Raw genomic sequence first — 21,693 nt, forward strand, 5'->3', positions numbered from 1 at the left:
CGCACCGTCAGATAGACTATTTCCTGGAAATTTTTGCCGGACCTCAAACACTGACCCATTTACATGTAGGGAATTACTTTACTTTAGCGTATAAACAAGGCTTTAAAAAATCGAAGCGCTGTCAGGAATTGAATGACAAAATTTGGTTGGTTGATACACATGGGTAAAGGCCACATTTTTGGTACACCTGTCCCTTCCGTTACACTAAAAAATATTTATCCTCAAAAAGCTTCTAAACTTATTTATTTGTATTAAGTAATGGTTCTACCATGATAATCAATTGCGTGCCCCTCAATAACATTGTTTTATAAAAGGTTTGTAGCTCTAATTGCCAACCGGTCAAGTTTTTAAACCCTTATCAATAAACCAATGGAGACTAGGTGTTTCTCCCTATATATTGCAATTTCAAGAAAATTTTCAAAAAATGCTTAACTTCAGAGATGTTGAATCAATCCCACTGTTAATTCCCACGTCTCAGATGCAATTAAAGTATAAGGCCCTAGGAATAAAAACACAAAAAAGGCAGACTAAGGAGGCAAGGTGAGAAGTTTTTGAAAGTGGTCGAAATACACTGATCTAGGTACCAAAGGATATGAGCAACAGAGGAAATGTATAGAGACATAAGTGTGCAGTAATGGAAACAGTATATTTCGAAACGTAAACAAGAATGCCGAAAATGTATAATAGAACTTGGGATGACATTGGGGATGCATCAAGATATATATATAACTGAGAGCCTAACCCGTTTTGACGACGGGTGTCCTGTGTAACCCGTATTTATATATGACGGGGGTCTTACTTAGCCTGTTTTGATGACAGGTGTCGCCTAGCCCCGTTTTGATGACGGAGGTTGATAAGCCCCGTTTTGATGACGGAGACTTATACGCCCCGTATAAGACGGAGGCTAAAAAATAAACAGGGAGGTTGCCCTGGCGAACCTTAACACCGTTGGGACTACAGTGTGCGAACCTAATCCAGATCTAACTGGATCCTTGACCTTAGGGGATTAATCTAAGTAACTGACTACTGACATGCAACGGTTACGGAGTAACCCTACACTAGAACTAAACGTATCATGATGCATCCCAAATGACCTAATCTCTGGTTAACAGCCTTGCCCAGGAGAAACCACGAGATCAGGATCCGTCGCAGCAGCAATCACCACGCTTGGATGAGAACGCAGTTGGTAACTAAAAAAAAGAAAAGGAAGAAGCAGAAAGCAGAACCAAAATACAGGGGTTAAGGAGAGGGTGGGAGGGAAAGATTGAAGTTGTGATCAATTGAGACTGAGCTGAACTGCGCTGAAAGGGGCTTGACGGTAGGATATATATAGGCGAAGGAAAGAATAACCGGCAGCCGAAATATACTATTTCATAGCCGCCTCGGTGCGGTGGCGGGATGTACTTCATTCGACTTGGAATTAACCTGAGCTAAGGTTTAGCTCCAATTAATTCCCACGTCTCAGATGCAATTAAAGTATAAGGCCCTAGGAATAAAAACACAAAAAAGGCAGACTAAGGAGGCAAGGTGAGAAGTTTTTGAAAGTGGTCGAAATACACTGATCTAGGTACCAAAGGATATGAGCAACAGAGGAAATGTATAGAGACATAAGTGTGCAGTAATGGAAACAGTATATTTCGAAACGTAAACAAGAATGCCGAAAATGTATAATAGAACTTGGGATGACATTGGGGATGCATCAAGATATATATATAACTGAGAGCCTAACCCGTTTTGACGACGGGTGTCCTGTGTAACCCGTATTTATATATGACGGGGGTCTTACTTAGCCTGTTTTGATGACAGGTGTCGCCTAGCCCCGTTTTGATGACGGAGGTTGATAAGCCCCGTTTTGATGACGGAGACTTATACGCCCCGTATAAGACGGAGGCTAAAAAATAAACAGGGAGGTTGCCCTGGCGAACCTTAACACCGTTGGGACTACAGTGTGCGAACCTAATCCAGATCTAACTGGATCCTTGACCTTAGGGGATTAATCTAAGTAACTGACTACTGACATGCAACGGTTACGGAGTAACCCTACACCCCAACGTCACCCAAATCCAAAGAATAACATTAAAAGGAGGGTAAAGAGATTAATCTGAGGAAATTCTAGACACATAATGACATTAGGTAGGTTGCAAATAGTGATGTAAAATTTTACCTTGGCCAAGTTAGAATTAAACTTAGAAATATGTTGGTCAGAGATTTGAGATACCTAAGATAGCAATCCCTAGACTGTCTACCCATAATGTGTATCATTGAGTCAGACACACATGCGGAGAGGGCAGCGGAGGCTCCACCCATGCAAAAACTTAGGGTATTTAAACAGTGTTCAAGAGGAAGGAGCTTGAGCAGGGTATGGACTTTCCTTCAAAATATAAGTTTGCCATCCATGAATTTCCATATATTATTGTGAAAAGGAATCTCTACGAAGAAATGTGTCTTAGAAATTGTAGTCTGTAAATTTAAAAAAAGGAGTAGGAAGAGTTATAAACAAAGATATAAAAAAAAAATCGGAAAATAATGACAGCAACAAAATAGAAAGAGAGAAAATATTCAAAAAGCATCAGCATTAAGAAAATCAGCTGGGAAACTAAATACAATCATGTGGAAAATTGAAGAACTAAATTTGAGTTTTAAGAGAGCTTTAAAAGATCTGAATTTAAGCTGTTGATTCGAGATCTGTACAATGTGATTCAAGTCTCTTGCAGATATGTGACATGAAACGGAAATAAGACATCCTAATTAAGATTTGGTTTGTAGTGAATGTACGCTGCAAACTAAACTTGGAGATTACGAACGGTTCAAAACATATCATCTGTTAGCCATTAACTTATAATATTTTCATAAATGACTTGAACTTGGTCCTTTGATTATTCAAAAGTATCCATGCTCGAGAAATCTATTGAAATTCATTACTGTCATTGTCTTAGCCACTGACTCTATCAAGTTGAAACAATAATCATTGTTGAGCTACTCAGGAGCCACAAGCTTTTAATACAAATTCTGCAAGTATTTGTCTCGAAAGCACAGCACTAAAATTTCAAAGTACTCCATACCATTACAGTTAGGTTGTGATTCCATTTAAGATACTGGATGACTAAGTCATTTTGTGAAGCCCTTTTCTCCGTCAACTCCTATAGCGAAAATAATTTGACTTATCAAGTATTTCCAAAAAACCTGTTTAGCATTTAGTCACAAAACATTTGGCTGCAAATTGGAGCAGTGAACCTGCCAGTCAAACTTGTCTTCTTATCCCTTATTATAAAGTTTCAACCCATTGTCCCAAAAGGATAGACACTTCCGATAGTAGTCAACGAATATCGATCAATCAAATTTGACACAACACTATAAAATGATTATATAATTTCAAAACATTAGCAAAGAATTGATAAATTTACCCTGAATGTCTACCCTTGCTTAAAAAGGTCAAATGTTGTTACCTCAAATGTAGGATATTAGTTAAACGTTAAGAATGATAAATTCAGGCCATTGAAAATTTTTTAAATAAAAACCGACCAGTCCCCAGAACAATGGAAGAAATGATAGTTAGAGAACAGCCTCCTTTTTGACTCGCTGTCGTTTAAATCAATAATAAAACAAGAAGAGAAAATGTTTGGGTGATTTTGGAACTGCAAAAAGTTTATGACAACATCTCAAAAATCAAAACACATGCAAAATGACACATCAATCCAGTCAAAAATCCACTATAACAAGCATTTAATTTGATCTTATTAAAGCAAAAGACGAAAAGCAAAAACTGGATCACTACCCTCATTCTTCAAGTCACAAGTAACAACACCAATTTGTCATTTCAACTTTGAGAAAGCAGATACAAATATTCAATTGCACCAGGCTTGTATACCACGTACGTGTCAAAATCAAAACAATCATTAAATCTGACATCTTTCTCAAAGAACTTGTCCCATCATATCAAATCCCAAAACAACTTGACAATTGTTTCATAGCTCATTGACCGGTTAATTTTTAACAATTATGAATAAAAAATACATAACCATAACACTGGATAACAGGCCCCTATCCCCAACTCTCAAAAGGCTAAATGAAGCAGCACAACGACCAACAGTCACAACTCCAGAAACGATGACAAGTGTCACTCCAGCCACAAATCACTCAGAATGCAGGAAAATCTTTTAAGCCTTGAACAAAATTCTAGTGCCAGAAATTATCTTGATTCAAGACCGACACGACTCCTCAAAACAAACCAAAGGAACAACAAAAGCCAGAAGAAGCAAACAATCATGTCAAAGATTGAATTTAAAATGCCACATATTCAGGTGAATACTGATAAACTTGCCTCAATAACTTTACCAGCCTTTTAAGACTATCTAAATCCAGACGAAAAGAGAAAACAATACAAAGATTCATATCATACCGAAAATTAAAGGAGGGGTGGCAGTGAGAGTTGATGGACGTTTTTACTCGTAGCGAGGCTACCATTATTGTTGTTGATCGCTCCTGTGAGGGCGTTTGAGGCGGTAGCGGGTGAAGAGGTTGTAGTTCGTTCGTTATTTGGATGGACGAAGCCAGCTCGCTGGATGCTTTCGAATAGTGTTACCAGGATATTGGTTTCATCGCCTACTGAAGAAACTGGCACTGTTGATGGAATTGTAAAGTTTGGGCGAGCCGTTGGATTCAACGCTGGTTGACAACCAGCGTTGTTGTTGACACGTGTAGCAGATATAGCGGCAAAATGGCTGAAATGGTGGTCGTTGTTCGTCGTGTTGTTCGTTATTCAGATGATGAAAGATTGAAGTTGTGATCAATTGAGACTGAGCTGAACTGCGCTGAAAGGGGCTTGACGGTAGGATATATATAGGCGAAGGAAAGAATAACCGGCAGCCGAAATATACTATTTCATAGCCGCCTCGGTGCGGTGGCGGGATGTACTTCATTCGACTTGGAATTAACCTGAGCTAAGGTTTAGCTCCAAATAAAATTTGAATAAATATTTTTCAAGTTGACGGTAGGGTGTATTTTGAATAACAGAAGGGACAAATTATCAGTTGATGTGTAAATTATTTTGTAATATGTCTTTTTTTTATATTTAACTTCTTTTTAACAATGGAATATCTTTTTTGGGTATAGTAGAAGGAAGCTAATCAAAGGGTCTAACAAATCTACCAAAACTATGATTACTAAATTGTAAATACTATCATAAATTACCAACTAAATGATAAAAGCGTAACGGATGAGGGACACTTTTCTGCTTATATTTCATCAAATTTCATTGAAGTGTTTCAAACCTTTTCAGCTCGAGACACATTGCAATGTCTTCAAATACCTTAGTTTTGAAAACAGAAAAAACAAAAAAGTCTCAGAATTTTTATTATATTAGCATTTATAAAAAAATGCAGTAACGAAAGGGACATTCGTTACGGAAGGGACAACAAGATTCACTTCACAGTATCTCCATTGGAGACAAATTCTAATTCAGAAATGCTTTTGTGAAAATAAGTAGTCCTATGGGTATAGAAACTATATACACCAAAGGAAAATGATTCTTGCGAATCAGTTGACTAAATATTTCAAATTATACATGCGTAACGGAAGGGCCAAATTTGGTGACCATCTTCCATGTCAGGCACAATTTTTGAAAAAACTGAGCTTAGAAATTAGATGAGAGCATGAAAATGGAATCTAGGAACATCCCAATGATAAATTGACAAGAAGAGGCCCAAAAAGTAAACTTGACTAGGTAATAAGTTTAAAAACGTAACGAAAGGGACAGTGTACCAAAAATTTGGCCTTTACCCACATATCATTTTAAGTTTACAAGTTTTAATTAATTGTCTAAGGAACTTGAACTTGATTCAGGTAACTCATCCTTGTTGTTGGAAAATACATCCTGTAGATGACAGATGTTGTTTTTCTGAAAGCATGATTTTATAGTGTGATTAACTGTAACTCCACTAAGTTTATCAATCATACTTTCTGTCATAACATGTCACGATAACTTTTACTGATAGCGCGCCCTTTTTAACTTTTTTGTTTTGCCACTTATTTGGTCTTTCTCGTTCAAGACACTTGGGTGTGTTCCACTACGGATTTTTTTCATATTGCTATTTAAAAGCCTACTTGGTGAGAAACAGAAATTGTGTATTTTTTAATACACCGTTCATTAACTCAAATCAAATGCCTTTGGAGGTTTGATGAAATGGTGGCTGTGTATTGCCATCCCATGTTTTGTCAGATAGTCCCAAGTTAGAGTAGTTGACGGTAAATTGTTAAATGTTCCCACATTTCAGGCATTTAACCCAGTGTTTTTTAACATATCAAAATTAGGAAATCCCATTCTGTGCCATGTTGTGCAATCAATGCTTACCGTATTACTTCGAATAAACGCCCGGGGTGTTTATTAAATTTTTTCGATTTTAGGAGGGGCGTTTATTTGAGGGGGCGTTTAAAAGAAGGGGCGTTTATTAAATTATTTTTAAAAAGTCAAATATTTAGAGCAATTATATCCTTTGGATTATAGGATTTTAGTTCAAAATTTCTTAGGCTCAACAGATAAAATTGCATCGAAAACTGCTCTGTCAGGTTACAAGAAATGACTAAAATCTTCCTTTTCAAACCCAATCAATACTGGTACTGAAGTATTAAAGTCACAAGTTTTTAATAAACCCCCCTCCCCTAGAGGGGGCGTTTATTCGAAGGGGGTGTTTATTTGAGGGGGGCGTTTATGAAATAATTTTCCTTTTAGGAGGGGCGTTTATTCGAGGGGGCGTTTAAAAGAAGGGGGTGTTTATTATTATTATTATTATTATTATTGTTAATTTATTTGGTAAAAAAGGTCTCTAAGTTTTGTAATATATACAATGCAGTAAAATACTGATGTGGACTTAGTAAAATTGTAAAATAAAATATAAGATAGTTATGAAAATATAAATAAATGGATGATATTTATTGCATGATTCGAATAAAATAAGTAATTGTATAAATATGTTAAAATCAATTAGTATTAAAGTCTTTATAAAAAAGTATATAAAACCTGGATTTATTAGTTTAAGATTGTCCTGACTAGACCAGACACAGGAACAAGGGGATTGATTAATAAGTTGGTATTAGGATAGAATTAATTTAGCAAAACTCGAGACACAACCTACAGAACTTGAATTTTAACAACTGCACCGAGGCAAAGAGAAATAAATAAATAATGTTTATTCAAAGTAATACGGTAATTGTTTAATTTGATATGTCCATTTTTGTGTGTTCTCTCAAAGTTTGTTTTTTTCAAAGTTTTTTCAAAACTCCATCAGGCTTTTTCTCAAAAGTAAAACCTGGTAAAACACCTTCTTTTTTCTATTAAAAATGATTACAATTTTTTCTCTACTCACGTACTACCTTAAAGGGAACTGTTAATTTCCACTTTTTTTGCAATTTTTCAACAAAACCCTGAAATTTAGAAAACCCGCAAATTACAAAATTGGCCATTATGCAACCAAATTTTGAAAAATCCCTAGCAAATAATGAAAAAGTGTTCCTGCGAAAAACAATTTTTTCGATTGTTTTTATAATTCTTGGGAAATTAATCAGTTCTTGACTGGGGGTGCAAATTTTTATCAAACTATGCAAGCTTTTGTAAGCAGACAGTCTTGGTGATATGATACTGGCTTCATAGTCAATAGCTATGTAAGAGCATATTAATATTTTCATAACATTTGATTAGAAATATAATATCACAATGTCACAAACACCAATAAACCAGATGCAAGACAGGAAACCAGATATCAATATCTTAACACAACAACTTAAAACTGCCCAAAGTTTTGCCGGTCCAATTACTCCCACGGCTACAGTGAAGGTTGAACCGAAGGAAGAGGAACAGATGCCAACAAGTGGAACCAATTTATCAGAATTTGTTAACCAGCTTGAAGATTATGTACCAACAGTGCCAGATGCAGTCACTGTCAGTTATATGCAAAGAGCTGGTTTTGAGAATATTGATCCACGTATAGTAAGATTGATATCATTAGCATCTCAAAAGTTTGTATCAGACATTGCTCACGATGCGTTGCAACATTGTAAAATGCGTGGTCAAAGTGGACAGAGCTCCCGTAAATCAGGAAAAGATAAGAGATATACTTTATCAATGGATGATTTGAGCCCTGCATTGAATGAATACGGAGTACATGTTAAAAAACCTCCATATTTTACATAATTATCTGCAAAAGCTTTTTACCATACCTAATTTCACTATCACTGTCAGTTGAGATATGGGAACAATCATCATTGGGCTCTTCCAGAAATTATCCGTTGTGAAAAATCTACAAAATGTGCCTTGTCTAGGGGGTAATGTTTGAGGGTAATTTTGATTGTCTGTGGGATCAACTGATGCTTGTCTGGGGGTTAGACCTGCTGTCCAGGGGTTCAAAAGTCTCAATGTCACAATGGTAGATTTCCAAAAAATGTTATATCCTCCATTAAAACTTTTTCTGGAAAAGCCCATTATCAAATCAGACTATTAGGAAGGTTATCAGAAGTAACTTGTATTATAATTATCTTTTTAATTGTTTTATATTTATATATCTTTGTCTGAATAATATAAAATAACCATAAAGGTTGTTCACAATCATTGATTTTGCAAGTGAAACAAAACATAGTTACTAAGGCTAGTGGACAAAATTCTCATAGTTTTCGACCCAAGACTCAGAAATTATGTATTCCCCCCCCTCTCTGTCTCTTCATCTCATCTATCTTTAGATAATGATTTTTAAAGATAATTTGAAGATTATTAAGTGAATATTTTGAATTATTGGGGAAAGATTTTATAAAAGACCTTCATTTCGTTTTTTTTTATAATTTCAATTTCACCCAAATTCTAGTTTCATACTTTCCAGTGCATTTTTTTTTTCTCTGAGATGTTTTTTAGTAAAATCAAGCATATAGTTACATCACCAACGATCCATAAGATGAGCAAAGCATCAACATTTTCAATCAAATCCATTGATCATGTGGTTTTAACTGTCCAAAGCATTGACAAAACTATCAAATTTTATGAAGATTGTCTTAACATGAAAGTGGAAACTTTTGGTAATGGTAGAAAAGCTTTGAAATTTGGAAATTCGAAATTCAATTTACATGAATATGGAAACGAGTTTGAACCAAAAGCCAAAACACCACAACCAGGCTCAGTAGATATATGTTTGATTGCGGAAGAAAAGTTACCAGTAATCATTGAACATCTTAAGGAACGTAATGTTGTTATTGAGGAAGGGATTGTTCCTCGGACTGGTGCTTGTGGACCAATTCAATCAATTTATATTCGAGATCCAGATGAAAATTTAATTGAAATCTCAAATTATTAAAATTCTGGTTTTTCTATTTTATATCTTGATCAGGAAAAGCTGAAAGACTAAAGCATATTATATAAATAATGTCACTGGGAAATAAGACAGCTTTGTTCATTATCATTTTGTTGGTTTTATGTTAAAGTTGGTTGATTTTGGGGTTGATTATACAGTATAAGTGGTTTTTTTAATTTATAAATAAGAATCAAAAAAGTTTTCTAACAATGTTTTTTGATTGAAATCATATTTTTGATAGTATTTGATACTCCTTAATAGTTTCAATGAATTATACATCGTTTTTATAATCCTTATATTTTATTTGTATTATAATTCATTATTTGAAAATATGAAAAGAATAAAATACTTCATTCTTAAAATACTGTAACCTCTTTTTTTCCTTTATTTTGTGTAGACCATGTCGAAATTATCAGATGAAGAGATTTCTAATTGTAGTTTCATTGTCTTTTAACGAGCGTTGCACTCCTTCGTATGTCTCCGACGCTCTTGCTCTATTGTCTAAATTCGTCAGTGCCAAAATGATGCAACAAGATACATCCCTTTATGAAAAAGCTTGTTATTCTAATATATCTAGAATTTTGTATTGAAATGTTATTGCATTGGGACAACGTTGTTACTTTCTTTCGCTCCTGTCATGCATTGAGTTACTTCTTGAGGAAAGAGCTTCGCATTTACAGGGATCGGTTCTGATCTAATTTCATTATTTCTAATATGTTATGGTTTACCTGACTTTTGTAAAACCTAACCGTTTAAACTTAGTAGCTGTTCATAAATTTGGAGGCGGACTGGTCCGGCTAGGTTAGGTGGGGTAGATATTCGAACGTCACGTGACGTTTTAGCGTAACGTTCGAAAATCTTTCCCACCTCACCTAGCCGGGCCAGCCACTTCCATATAAAAAACCCATACGTTTACCTGTAGAGGAGATATCGTTCACTTCGATTTGATTGACAGTAACTATTATAATTGTAATCTGTATAATCTTTTACTGTTTCCTATATACAGTAAAGAAAAACAAAAGCAAATTATAATCATGACAGGTACTTACAAGTATGACATGGCTTTCTGGGACTTACCAGAATTCCATTGTGAAATGATCAAACCACTGTGCAATGAAGCTCAAAGACTTTCACTTGAAGTGAGGTTTGACTTGATCTGTTTTATCATTTACTGTAGAACTAAGTCAAATATTTTACTCTTATTGTACTAGGTGTTTGAAATCCATGAACAGAAATTGGCCTCGTTAACAATAACATGGGCTTGCAAGTTTTTTTTCCTAGACAATATCATTCAGCTTATTCACTGACACCTTATTCATATAGAGTCGAACATTATACGATTTCAAATACGGTGACGTTCCGTTCATAGCACCTGGGTTCACTGAAGAATTGGCAAAATTCCTTATTAAAGAGTATGACGATAATGATATCAAAAGGTATATTCTCGAAGTAGTCAATCGCTCAATTATTAGTTTATTCTGAATAGCATGGATATTATTTATTACATAAAGGTTGTAGAAAAGATCTATGTGAGAGCCTTTTTGAAGAAAAATGAAAATGATTGAACCTTCTCACTAGTTTCTACGAGTTAGTAAATGGTTTCTCATGTCTTAAGAGCTTTAATGCCAAACGATCCTTAAAATCGATCGTCATCTTGTCTAACAGTGTTAATGTTGGAGACGTTTAGTTGCTAACTTTTAGATTTCTGCAAAAATGAAATAGTTGTTTTTTTTTCTTGATGATTAGATTTTGAGTCCATAATAATTTTTGAATAATAATCAAAGTTTTAAAGTTGGCTTTCTATCTTTTTGGCGAACAAATTATTTGCTTCTTAGCTCAACACTGCTACCGACGTTCGGAGCGACAAATGCACTTCAATTCGTTATGAATCGATTCTTCGATAATGGTGATCACATTATGATGGAGGAAATTACTTACGGGAGGGCTACTCAATTCGCTAAAATGTACAAGATGAAAGTACACGCTGGTAAACTTTATTTTTTACGATTTACTATTTTCACGTTTTAGTGATTGCAAATACCATTGTGACTTCTATTTTACTCAAATGAAGCAGAGGTTCCTTTTCAAAAATCGAGCACCAAAAATTTGCCTTCTGAGATTCAGTTGATAGATGATACTGTAGAAAGTAAAACTTAATAACGGTCTAAATAACCGGCGTTATTTAATTAATGTTTAAAATACCATATGTTCGCAGGTAACGGTTCTGTTTTGCTCCGCAACGAAATGAAGCCATTCTATTGGTTAGAAGTGACGAATAAATTAGATTTGATCAATAGAATGGCTTCATTTATTCGTTTCGGAGCGAAACAGAAAAAACGTATTGTGTGAACGTGATCTTAATCAATTCAGGGGTCACTTACATCTTCACTACCTTTAATATTTTTATCCTTTTACTGCCAGTGTCTTCTACTGGTAAAGACGATTGTGACGTTTCATTAACTCATCTCGAAGAATTGTTACAAAAATATGGTCGTGATGAATCGGAACTGACGGAAGAAAAACCATTCAGAGGAATGATGTTCTTGTTACCTATCCTCAATAATCCAAAAGGCACAAGCTTCAGTGAAGGTTCGTACTAATTGTCTCAAGAGGCCGCCAGTAGACCTTCAATTCACTCAATCACGCCAATTCTTTTCCCAAATTTACGCATTCACGAAATGTTTTTTTTTTTTTTGCAATTCACGCAATTTTTGTTCGCGCAAAACTTTCTCAAACCTGCTGGGGGCTCCTCTCAACGATGGAATAATTCCCTCTATGCTTTCTATACTACAAACATGATACTATAGCAATATCAAACATAACTTTGGAAAGCCCTATATTATTAAGTTTTCCTTTTTGATTATTTTTTCCGCAATAATCAGGAAGCGAAGCGACTTGTGGTATTTTATTTAACAATGTAACTATGAAAAGGGTTAATACACAAAATAAGGCTTCGAAGATTTTTAAAAATCAACCGAATGTAATTTACTGAAGGATGGCTGGACCGACTAAGGTTTCAGTATCATAAAACAGTGATTCCCAGTTCAAATCCCCGTGCTTTTCAATGTTTTCGTTCTGCTTATAGATTGTAGTGACTTTATGTATGTGTGTTTCTGCGAAGTCTTGATTTTTTTTTCTATTTCAGAATGTTGTCGCGGAGTAGTGAAATTAGCAAGAAAATATAAATACCTGGTTGTCACTGATGACGTATATCAATGGTTTCAATTCAACGACGAACCAAAAAAGAAACGGCTCATTTATTATGATAAACTGTAAGCAATAGTAATTTCAGGTCTTTAGCTCGCTATCAAATTTTCAACTGAAATGGAATACTCTCAGGTATCTAATAAGCGTCCCCCTCCCGCTAATTAATTTTTCTAAAATTTTCCACCCAGGATATTCTTATTCCAACCTCCCTCCCCGTTTATTAATTTATAATTTTTGGGAAAATGTTTTTTGAAAGCTCCCGTTTTTGCCAAATTTCTGCTGTTTTTGCCTCCTTTTCAAAAATTTTCCACCCATTACAAGGGGCCCCCTTCTTATTAAGTTTTGATAATTTTTCCTTCCGCTCCGCTTATTCTTCCAACCCGAAACTAACGCTACTCACTTGGTTCACAGACCCGGTGGGACTCCCCCCAGCTTCCTCCAACTGGAAAAGTTTTGTCCCCAGTGGAGAAAGTTGCCCTACAATTATTGCAGCCCCACGAGGAAATTAATTTTTTTGATTTTTGTTTCATCTCCATTTGAAATTTAATGTTAAACAATGCACAATGTATTTTTTCGATACGATTTATATCCCCGCTGCTGGAAAGAATTCCACTGGACTTGTGAGACAGGGATGTAACAGTACACATATATTAACTCTAACGCTACAAGTGATAAATTTTACCCGTCACCTTTACTGTAGGAGATTGAGGAAGAAAGAAAATCGATCACCACATAAAGAAATATCGATTATAGCAGAACTAGACTCATCTTTAGCAGCTCTAGATGGATAGATCGATGTAGAAAAAGTTTCCTTTTTTGAAATTAATTAATGTCCCTTTGTTGCTATATATCGTTGGGCAATAATATTTATGAGTGCCAGCAATATATTATAAACTGCTCACAATATAATTGAAAAGATCTGTAAATTATATTGCAAGCTCGATTTGCAATTATTCCAAAAATGTAGGTGGATATTGTTAACCACGAACAATAATGTTGATTGTTGAACATTGCTCGCCAAATTGGTATGTGGTCTAAAATAGCCCTTTACTCTGACTAACAGTAATAAATTGTTTTTATCTATCTTTGAAAAGTGATCGTGACGAATCAGGTTATGGGAATGTGATCTCTAACGCGACAATTTCCAAGATCGCTTTCCCTTCCATCAGAATCGGATGGTTGGAAGCAACTACCACTCTCGTCAAGCAGCTTTGTTTATAGTAAGTTTTCGTTTATAACCCATTGTTTATCGAGCTAGGCGACCGTAGCCACGACGGTTTGTGCCGCGCAAAATGCTTTTCAAAATCACAGAAACACACCCCTACAGTGCAATTTGGGATCCTGAAAAACCCCACCCTTAAGCGCGGCACATGACGTAGGCCAGATCATATGAGTGCCCCCCCCCCCTCCCGGGGACCGTGGGCAGAAGTACAGAGAAATTTAGCTTTTTCGTATAAATAAATGTCCGTTTGACAAGACATTTTTAAACTTCAAAAACGGCAAAGTATAGGCTGTTTAATTTGATCGACTTTTATGAGCATTTTATTGAGGTTTTGAATAAATTGAAATCGAAATGATGAAAGTTTTCTTTTCTGACTACCAAAGTAAAGTAGTATTGATTCTTTAAACCATGTCTCGTTTTGTAGGCCAAATTCTTTAAGTATAAGCCAGTTAAGTTCAACAAAAGATAATGATTACTGCAACATGCCTCAAGCCTGAAAACTCTAATTCCTTGAAAACAACAAAGTATTTGTTTATCTCTTTTACCAGCCCGCACTATGAATCATCAGGTGGAATGAACACATTCAATCAAAACCTCCTCATGCATATCTTACGGTTGCCAAGTTTCCCTGCATATTGTGAAAAACTGAAAGCTACTTACAAGGTTTGTGTGATATGTTTTGGATTTTTGCTCTACGAGTTACGAGTTGGTCATGCGAGTTGCAAGTTACCCTTAAATCTGTGAGTTACGAGTTACCTTTTGCGAGTTACGAGTTAAGAAAATAAAAATGCTAGTTGCAAATCAAAAGCATTTGCTTTATCTTGAGTTTTTAAGATTCCCACACAAGGCATTATTATGAAGGTTAAAATAATTGACTTGTGGATATTGATTCGGGGAAAATATTCCTATCTGGGTTACTCTCGCCATGCAGAATACCTCGATTCTGAAACTCACTTATTTAAAAATCCTCTTGGCTCATTTTTCGTGTTGGTTATAATTACTTATTTATCGTTATTTTTGTAGAAAGTGCTTGCTGAATGTTGTGAATACCTGAGAAATAATTTACCAGAAAATGTCACTTTCCGCTACCCAGATGTAAGAACCACTTTTCGATGTTCCAATTATTATGTTATAGCCTAGAAGGTTTTGCATTCTTTAAATGAGCCTGTATTCTTTAGATTTTACCTTGTAATCATGGCGTTTCGTTAATTTAGAACGTCATGCTTGTAATCAGTGCCGCAAATAACAGCCGGTGATCGGTAATTACCGGTCATTTCATAGTTTCTACTGGTCATTGTGAAACTCAATCTTTCATTTTGTTGTCTGGTTTTTAACTTGAAGGCTATAGGCTTATAGGGTTCTTTTGTAATTCTTAATCATTTGAATTACATTTCTTCAAATTATAATTATAACAACTGCTTTAAAAAGTTACTTCTATCATATTTACTCATTTGCCAAAATTTTAAGACGGCTCTGCCCCCTAGCCTAGAGCGCCCCTAGACCGCTGCTCAAAATTATTCTCTCCGCACGTGCAAAATTACCGGCCAACTGAAATTTCCTTATTTGCAGCACTGCTTGTAATACATTCTGATACTCCAATTTCTTTTTGTTTTAACTCAAAATTTCACTTTTTTTCCAGGGTTCAGCATTTCTTTGGGTTCAATTGCCAGAAAAATACGATGCGAGAGGTAAATAATAGAAGATTTTTACTTTAAAATAGACTATATTCATTTCAAGCGTTTATGTGGTCTACGATATCCCAAGTTTAAACATTAAAAAAAATGGGTCACAGGAATGGGTTTCTAGAAGTGATGAATACAACAAAGGTGTATCAAAAAATTCACCCAAAAGGAAGCTTTCATTTGTAAAAATCTGGTCAAGTACATCACTTTTTAAACTTGCTAACATGTAAATTTCGACTGTACCAAAAATTGGGACGAGATGGAGTTTTTTCAAGCTCTTATTTGATTTGGTTGGTCGTTAACCAGTAATAAAACAATATTGTTACTTTTTCTAAAGAACGCGTTATTTTTGTTACTTCCAATGACCAAAATATCAAAGTATCTTATAAAAACTCCATCTAATCTGTGCCAAATTTTGGAGATTTTTCTTAATTCGGGTTGAGCCAAAAGTACCACAATTCAGACCTCGGGTAAAGCGCTAAAAGAACGAATTGATGGAATTAATGTACTCCTAAGAGGATAACGACTGCAAAATGTTAAGTGATTCTTTCTCTTTTCTTCAGATTTACGCAAGCTATGCAACGAAAATGATACAGATATGCTGCCAGGAACTCAGTGAGTCACGTGATATTTTCAAGCTCATCAAAATTTAAAAGCCAATAATTTATAATGTCGTTCGTAAAATTTGAAATTGAGGCCATAAAGGGATAATTGGGAAATTAAGTATGAAATTTATACATTTTTCCTCCTCTCACTCAGGTTCACACTTTGTCCAGAGAAATACCGGCATTTCTTTCGGATCTCCGTGACGAATGGTAACCCAGAGACTCGAATGGAATCATTGAAAAGGATTTGCGAAGCAGTCAAGAAACTTGTCAATTAGGTCATTGAATACGATATCTGTAGGCCGAGTTTTGAATATCAAAACTTTGATTCAAAATTGACACTATCCCTGTTATAGACAGACTGAAAAGTTCAGAGTCTAATGTGGTTTTTCAACCGCTCCCTGATTATAACAAATATTATGTTAGGGGGAGTATGCCAGGCAAGCATGGGATAAATTTGTGTACCCACTGGCAGGTACCTGCTAGAAATTAGATTTGTTTCGTTTGGTTAGACTTTTCTTTTTATAGTTTTATAATTATCTTCGCATTCATGTCAACATTTAGAGGTATTTAGTTAGATAACAAATATATAACTTTTTCTACTTTATACGATATTATAAAAGTAGGGGTAACATTTTACATGTTTCAACATTTAGATGTATTTAGATATGTTTAGATAGATAACGAATATACAATTTTTTTATATGATATTATACAATTAGGGGTAACAAATTTATAGAAGAAATATGATACATACTATAAACACCACATCTTAGCTTTCTCTGAAATTAAACTGTGGAGAAAAACTGTAATAATTTTATGGCGCATGTTTAAATCACAATAGTATCCAAAGAATCGGAGATGGGGAGCACATTATCCCCATGTTAAGTTCGAGTAGATTATATAATTTTCTATTTCCAGTTATTAGTTAAAAAACTCCTATGAGACTTATGAAAAATAAGTGAAACGAGTGTCCTTCAAAAGAAATCTTTTCTCTGACTCCGACTATAAAAACTATGTACTCGGGGTACCTACTCTCGGGTACCTAATAGCTGGGGGGCCCCGCTAATTAATTTTTCGAACATTTTCCACCCAGGACATTTAAACCTTATTAAATTTTGAGATTTTTTCCAACCCCCTGTTTATTCCAAACCCCCGGCTATTAGGCACCCGAGAGTAAGGCAATCCCCAATGGTCTCATAAGGCTCCGGCCCTTAACGTCAATGTTTTTGCAAAAAAACCTGTTTTGGCTGAAATATTCTGACGGCAGCAAAGAACATTAATTTTTTTTCTCGTGGATCGCTTCCTTTTATTGATTTACACCTTTATTGTTGAAAATTTGAAATCAAAAGCTTTCTCCTAATAGAAGTTCAAATTCTTATTTCTGTGACGTCATCAAAATCATGAAAATTGGCTGAAAAATGGGGTTCTTTCGAAACTTTACGATTTTTCATCTTGTTTTCCATATCGAAATGCTTCGAAAAAAGCTAAAAATTATTTACGTTAAGGTGCAAGCTTCATGGGACCTTTCGGGAGTGCCTTAGGTACCCCGAGTATGAGATTACTCTCTTTCACTGAATCTTTTCTACGTTTCTTATTCGTTATTTGATTGGTACAGCTTTCATCCAAGATCCTGGATAATTGCCATGGTTACTTTTTGTTTTTTCTCTCGTTGAGTGCACGTTGAATGAAATCGGCGTTTGTCTTCACAGCTTCATATGTGATATTCATTCGCTGTGACATTCACGGTAAATGATACATAAATTACAGTTGACTTTCTCTTCTTCGACGTTATGATATTTTATAAGCTCCTGTTTTCGATAGGGACCGTCCACCAATGAAGTATAAGCCCGAAGGGCTAGAAGTCAATCTCCTTGGTAGGATTTGAAGCCAACAAATCCTACCAAAGTTGCACGGCCTTGAGCGGTTCGCCTGGTTTTTACATAAATGACGGATTGAAACTAAAATTTACCGCTAAATTTCGAAAAAAATATCAATCGTAAACAAAGGAATTACTAGATTCAATCTATCGTCAAAAATGCGGCGCATTTTCTAAGGCTTCACTTTTTCTTGCATGAGAAAGGTTAGAGATTGAACTCTAGCCCTTCGGACTTTAAACTCATTGCCGTCCACATAGTACGTACGAACTAAGGGGCGAATGGGGGGGTCTTCTAAAAGGCGTATGCTTGCGTACAGGGGAAGGGGAGGGGTCAAAGAAACGTACACAGAGAAAAATTTTCTTCATAGCCCTTTTTTAATTGTTTTTTTTGTCGGCTTTTACGCTTCTTATACACGCATAAAGGAAAAGAAAAAGTTTCTAAATAAATATTGAGTTTCATGTGTATGAAATAAAGGTCCGAACCAAACGATTTGAATTTGAAATTTTCTTCAACCGAAGGGGGGTGAATGAAATAAAGTACGTACTTACCAGGGGGTATAGCCATTTGCGTACGCTTGCGTACAGGAGGAGGAGATTATATAACATGTATAACATGTCATAAGTTTTGTTGGTTACGTCAAGCAAAAATCTACATTTTGTACATATGGAATATATGAAAAATTCACCATAGTCACAGCCCTCAACCCTTCGAATATCATCTTTTTACTAGGGGAAACATCTTGGGGGGGGGGCTTAAATCTCAAGATTGGAAAGTGTTATGACCTTGAAATTTTGGCCAGTGATATATATGGATAATATTGAAGATAATTAACAAAATTATGATTCTGCCACCTGTCTAGTTAGTATTTTACAGACCAGAATGTATAAACTTGACGAAAATCGTGTATTGACTCGTTCGATTTGACTGAAATTTGTTCCTGAAGAATAATTTGTCAAATACTAACAGAAAAAAATCGTTCCCATGAGTATTTGGCAGTATTTTGCAGACCGGTCTCTAAAATACACGTTGACCATACCTGCCGGAACTCAGGAACTACTAGAGCTTTTGACTTGAAATTTTCACCGGTGATAGATATTGACCATCTCAGATGGTGTGCAAAACTTTAATTTATTTACGTGAGCAGTTGGTATTTTACAGATCGGCCTTTTTTACCTATAAATGCTCGCCTTTATCATCACCACTCGTCCGATTTTGCTGAAATTTTGACTGCCAGCCTGTACACTGTAAAAAATAATTTTCTAAAAAGTAGATAAAAATTCTTAATACTAGATAAATTATCCCACTTTCAAGATAAATTTTCTATTCCGATGGGTAAGAAATTTTATCTTGATTTGAGATGGCATAGATTTTTTATCTAGAAGAATTTTCTTGTTTTAAGATTAAAACCAAGTGCACATTTCAACCTAAATTATCTTGTTTTAAGATGATATTTTTCTCAAAACAGGATAATATTATTAGATATTTTTTCTTGTCATATCTTGTTTTTAGATATTTTCACAATAGAGATCTTTCTTGATTTAAGTTATTGTATATGGGAATTACCCAGTTGACACATTGTAAAGACAGAAATGGGTACCGACAGAAATGCGTGGTTTTCAATAAAATTGAGTCTGTATAATTTGAACCAAAAGGCTGGTATTTCATCTTTTCTCCGTGATTAAAAAGCCGCAAAAATCTCAAGTTCGACAGACCAACAATACATCCATGGACGAATTTGAGATTTTTGGATCCTATCATCAACAAAAATAAAGTAGGCCTGTTGAAAGCCTTTCATATATACATCTTTAAGAGTAATAACAATTAACGAAAATATTAACATGTATACACCTTTATTTATCTGTACGCAAAAATTTGAGGATTGTGCAAGGGCCCGAAGGGCCCGCAGTGCAATCCCGATTTTATGAATTGAAATCGAAGCCAACGATCTGATATGGGTACGCCCTACTCGCAGTTATGAATGAAGGTCATAATTTCAACTTAGGATACAAACAAAAAATAACACAATATATATTTAACTTGATAAGAACACAATATATTTGCCAGGACCTCCGTTAACTGGCTCAAAAAACTAGTGACAAATAAAATACAAGGTTAACCAAAACTATTAAAACCGCCACGACCACGTCCACCACGGCCACGGCCACCTGAAAGAAAATAATAAATCGAGAATATTACATCTTTTAAGATTTAGGGAGGAGAGGGTGGGCATATCAGATCGTTGGCTTCGATTTCAATTCATAAAATCGGGATTGCACTGCGGGCCCTTCGGGCCCTTGCACAATCCTCAATTTCATATCATTGAAATCTCCGCCCAATCTGATATGGGTACGCCCTACTCTTATTATGACTGAAGGTCATAATTTCAACTCCCTTTGTTTGAAGCTCTTATATATTGCTCCCTGGAACTTACTTCCCTGAAGCGAAAAGGATTTGTTATAGAACTTCTGGAACGTACTTTCGTTCGACCAATAAGCTGTCTTCATTACATCCTCTACGGATGCCCCCTTCAATACCGCTTTTGATGTAGATGCAGACCTGGTAGAATGACCCTTAAAAACACTCGAATCGATACCTGCATCTCCTATGACTGTCTTGAGCCACCTAGATATTGTACTAACTGCCACTGCTTTGTGCGGTTTGACTGTGGCAATGAGTAGTTTTGTCTCTGACCCCCTGATAGCTTTAGTCATCTCTAAGTACTCCTCAATTGTTTTTACACACACATAAACTCAGAACCTCATCAAAAGCATAGAAGGTCACCTCTTGATGAGGATGCCCTGGTTTCTGAACCTTAGTAGGTTGTGGCAGGGTGAACCTATGGAACTTGTTCGTCTTAACCGCAAACTGTAAATCAAGCTGATGCATTTCGGATGCCCTGGATGCTGACGTCAAGGCCAACAGCATTGATAACTTATGAGTGAGATTACTCAAATCACCCTTCACGGGCAACTTCTCCAAATAATTTAACACCTTATCCACATCCCAAATGAAAGCGTACTTTGGCATTGGCGGTCTCTCGTTGTACATCCCTTTGAGCAACGAAGATACCCGAGGATGATCACCAACTTTACATCCCTCAACTGTACCATGGAACGCAGATATAGCTGATCTGTAGCCTGCTATAGTATTGTACTGAATGCCTGTTCTAAATTGTTCGGTCAAAAACTGAAGGATTGCCGCTAAAGAACTTCTAAAGGGATCAATCTTCCTCTCACTACACCAGCCACAAAACTTTCTCCAGGCCGATTCATAATGAGACCTTGTTCCCTTTCTTCTGGCTTGCAGGATAAGACTTGCAGATTCTTCAGAAATTCCCTCTGATAACAAATTTTTCCTGATACTGTCCATGCCACCAATTGTAGCGAGTTGTTTAGCACTAGAGGATGACATTCCCCTTTCTGGTTTTTCAACAACCCCTGAAACTTTGGGAGTAGAATTGGATTTGCCACTGACATCTGCAGAAGACAAGGGTACCAAGGCTGAGATTGCCAGGCTGGAGTTATTATCAACAGATCTGCTTGCTCCAACATTACCTTCCTTAATACCCTTCCTATCAGGGAGAAAGGAGGAAAAGCATAACCCTTTATGCTGGACCAGTTCTGTTGAAAGGCGTCTGTTCCCTGACTCTTGAAATCTGTCCTCCAAGAGAAGAATCTCTCCAACTGGGTTGTCACTCTTGACGCAAACAGATCGACCTCTGGTCGCCCCTTTTTCCAACACAACTTCTGGAAGACCCCTGGATTCAGC

General features: G+C 35.8%; 1 protein-coding gene across 1 annotated transcript; it reads left to right on the forward strand.

Annotated features, from left to right (window-relative positions):
• The first annotated feature begins 10,339 nt into the window (after positions 1-10,339).
• On the forward strand, positions 10,340-16,400 carry LOC136798958 (uncharacterized). The gene is made up of 11 exons (XM_067055645.1): positions 10,340-10,468; positions 10,653-10,765; positions 11,165-11,316; positions 11,751-11,918; positions 12,475-12,601; positions 13,631-13,756; positions 14,307-14,421; positions 14,782-14,853; positions 15,398-15,446; positions 16,004-16,055; positions 16,200-16,400. Exons 1-11 carry the CDS (start codon positions 10,364-10,366, stop codon positions 16,321-16,323), a joined length of 1,203 nt encoding a protein of 400 aa, XP_066911746.1. The 5' UTR covers positions 10,340-10,363; the 3' UTR covers positions 16,324-16,400.
• Positions 16,401-21,693: the final 5,293 nt, after the last annotated feature.

The sequence above is a fragment of the Clytia hemisphaerica genome, unplaced genomic scaffold (assembly GCF_902728285.1).
Source record: "Clytia hemisphaerica strain Z4C2 unplaced genomic scaffold, Clytia hemisphaerica genome assembly, whole genome shotgun sequence".
In the NCBI taxonomy this organism is placed as follows: domain Eukaryota; kingdom Metazoa; phylum Cnidaria; class Hydrozoa; order Leptothecata; family Clytiidae; genus Clytia; species Clytia hemisphaerica.

Excerpts from the sequence above, each read along its gene's own strand:
- LOC136798958 (XM_067055645.1), top strand. The coding sequence starts at position 10,364 with ATGACAGGTACTTACAAGTATGACATGGCTTTCTGGGACTTACCAGAA. Across the intron at positions 10,766-11,164 it reads GACGATAATGATATCAAAAG|CTCAACACTGCTACCGACGT; the intron begins GTATATTCTCGA and ends TTTGCTTCTTAG. Across the intron at positions 13,757-14,306 it reads GTCAAGCAGCTTTGTTTATA|CCCGCACTATGAATCATCAG; the intron begins GTAAGTTTTCGT and ends CTCTTTTACCAG.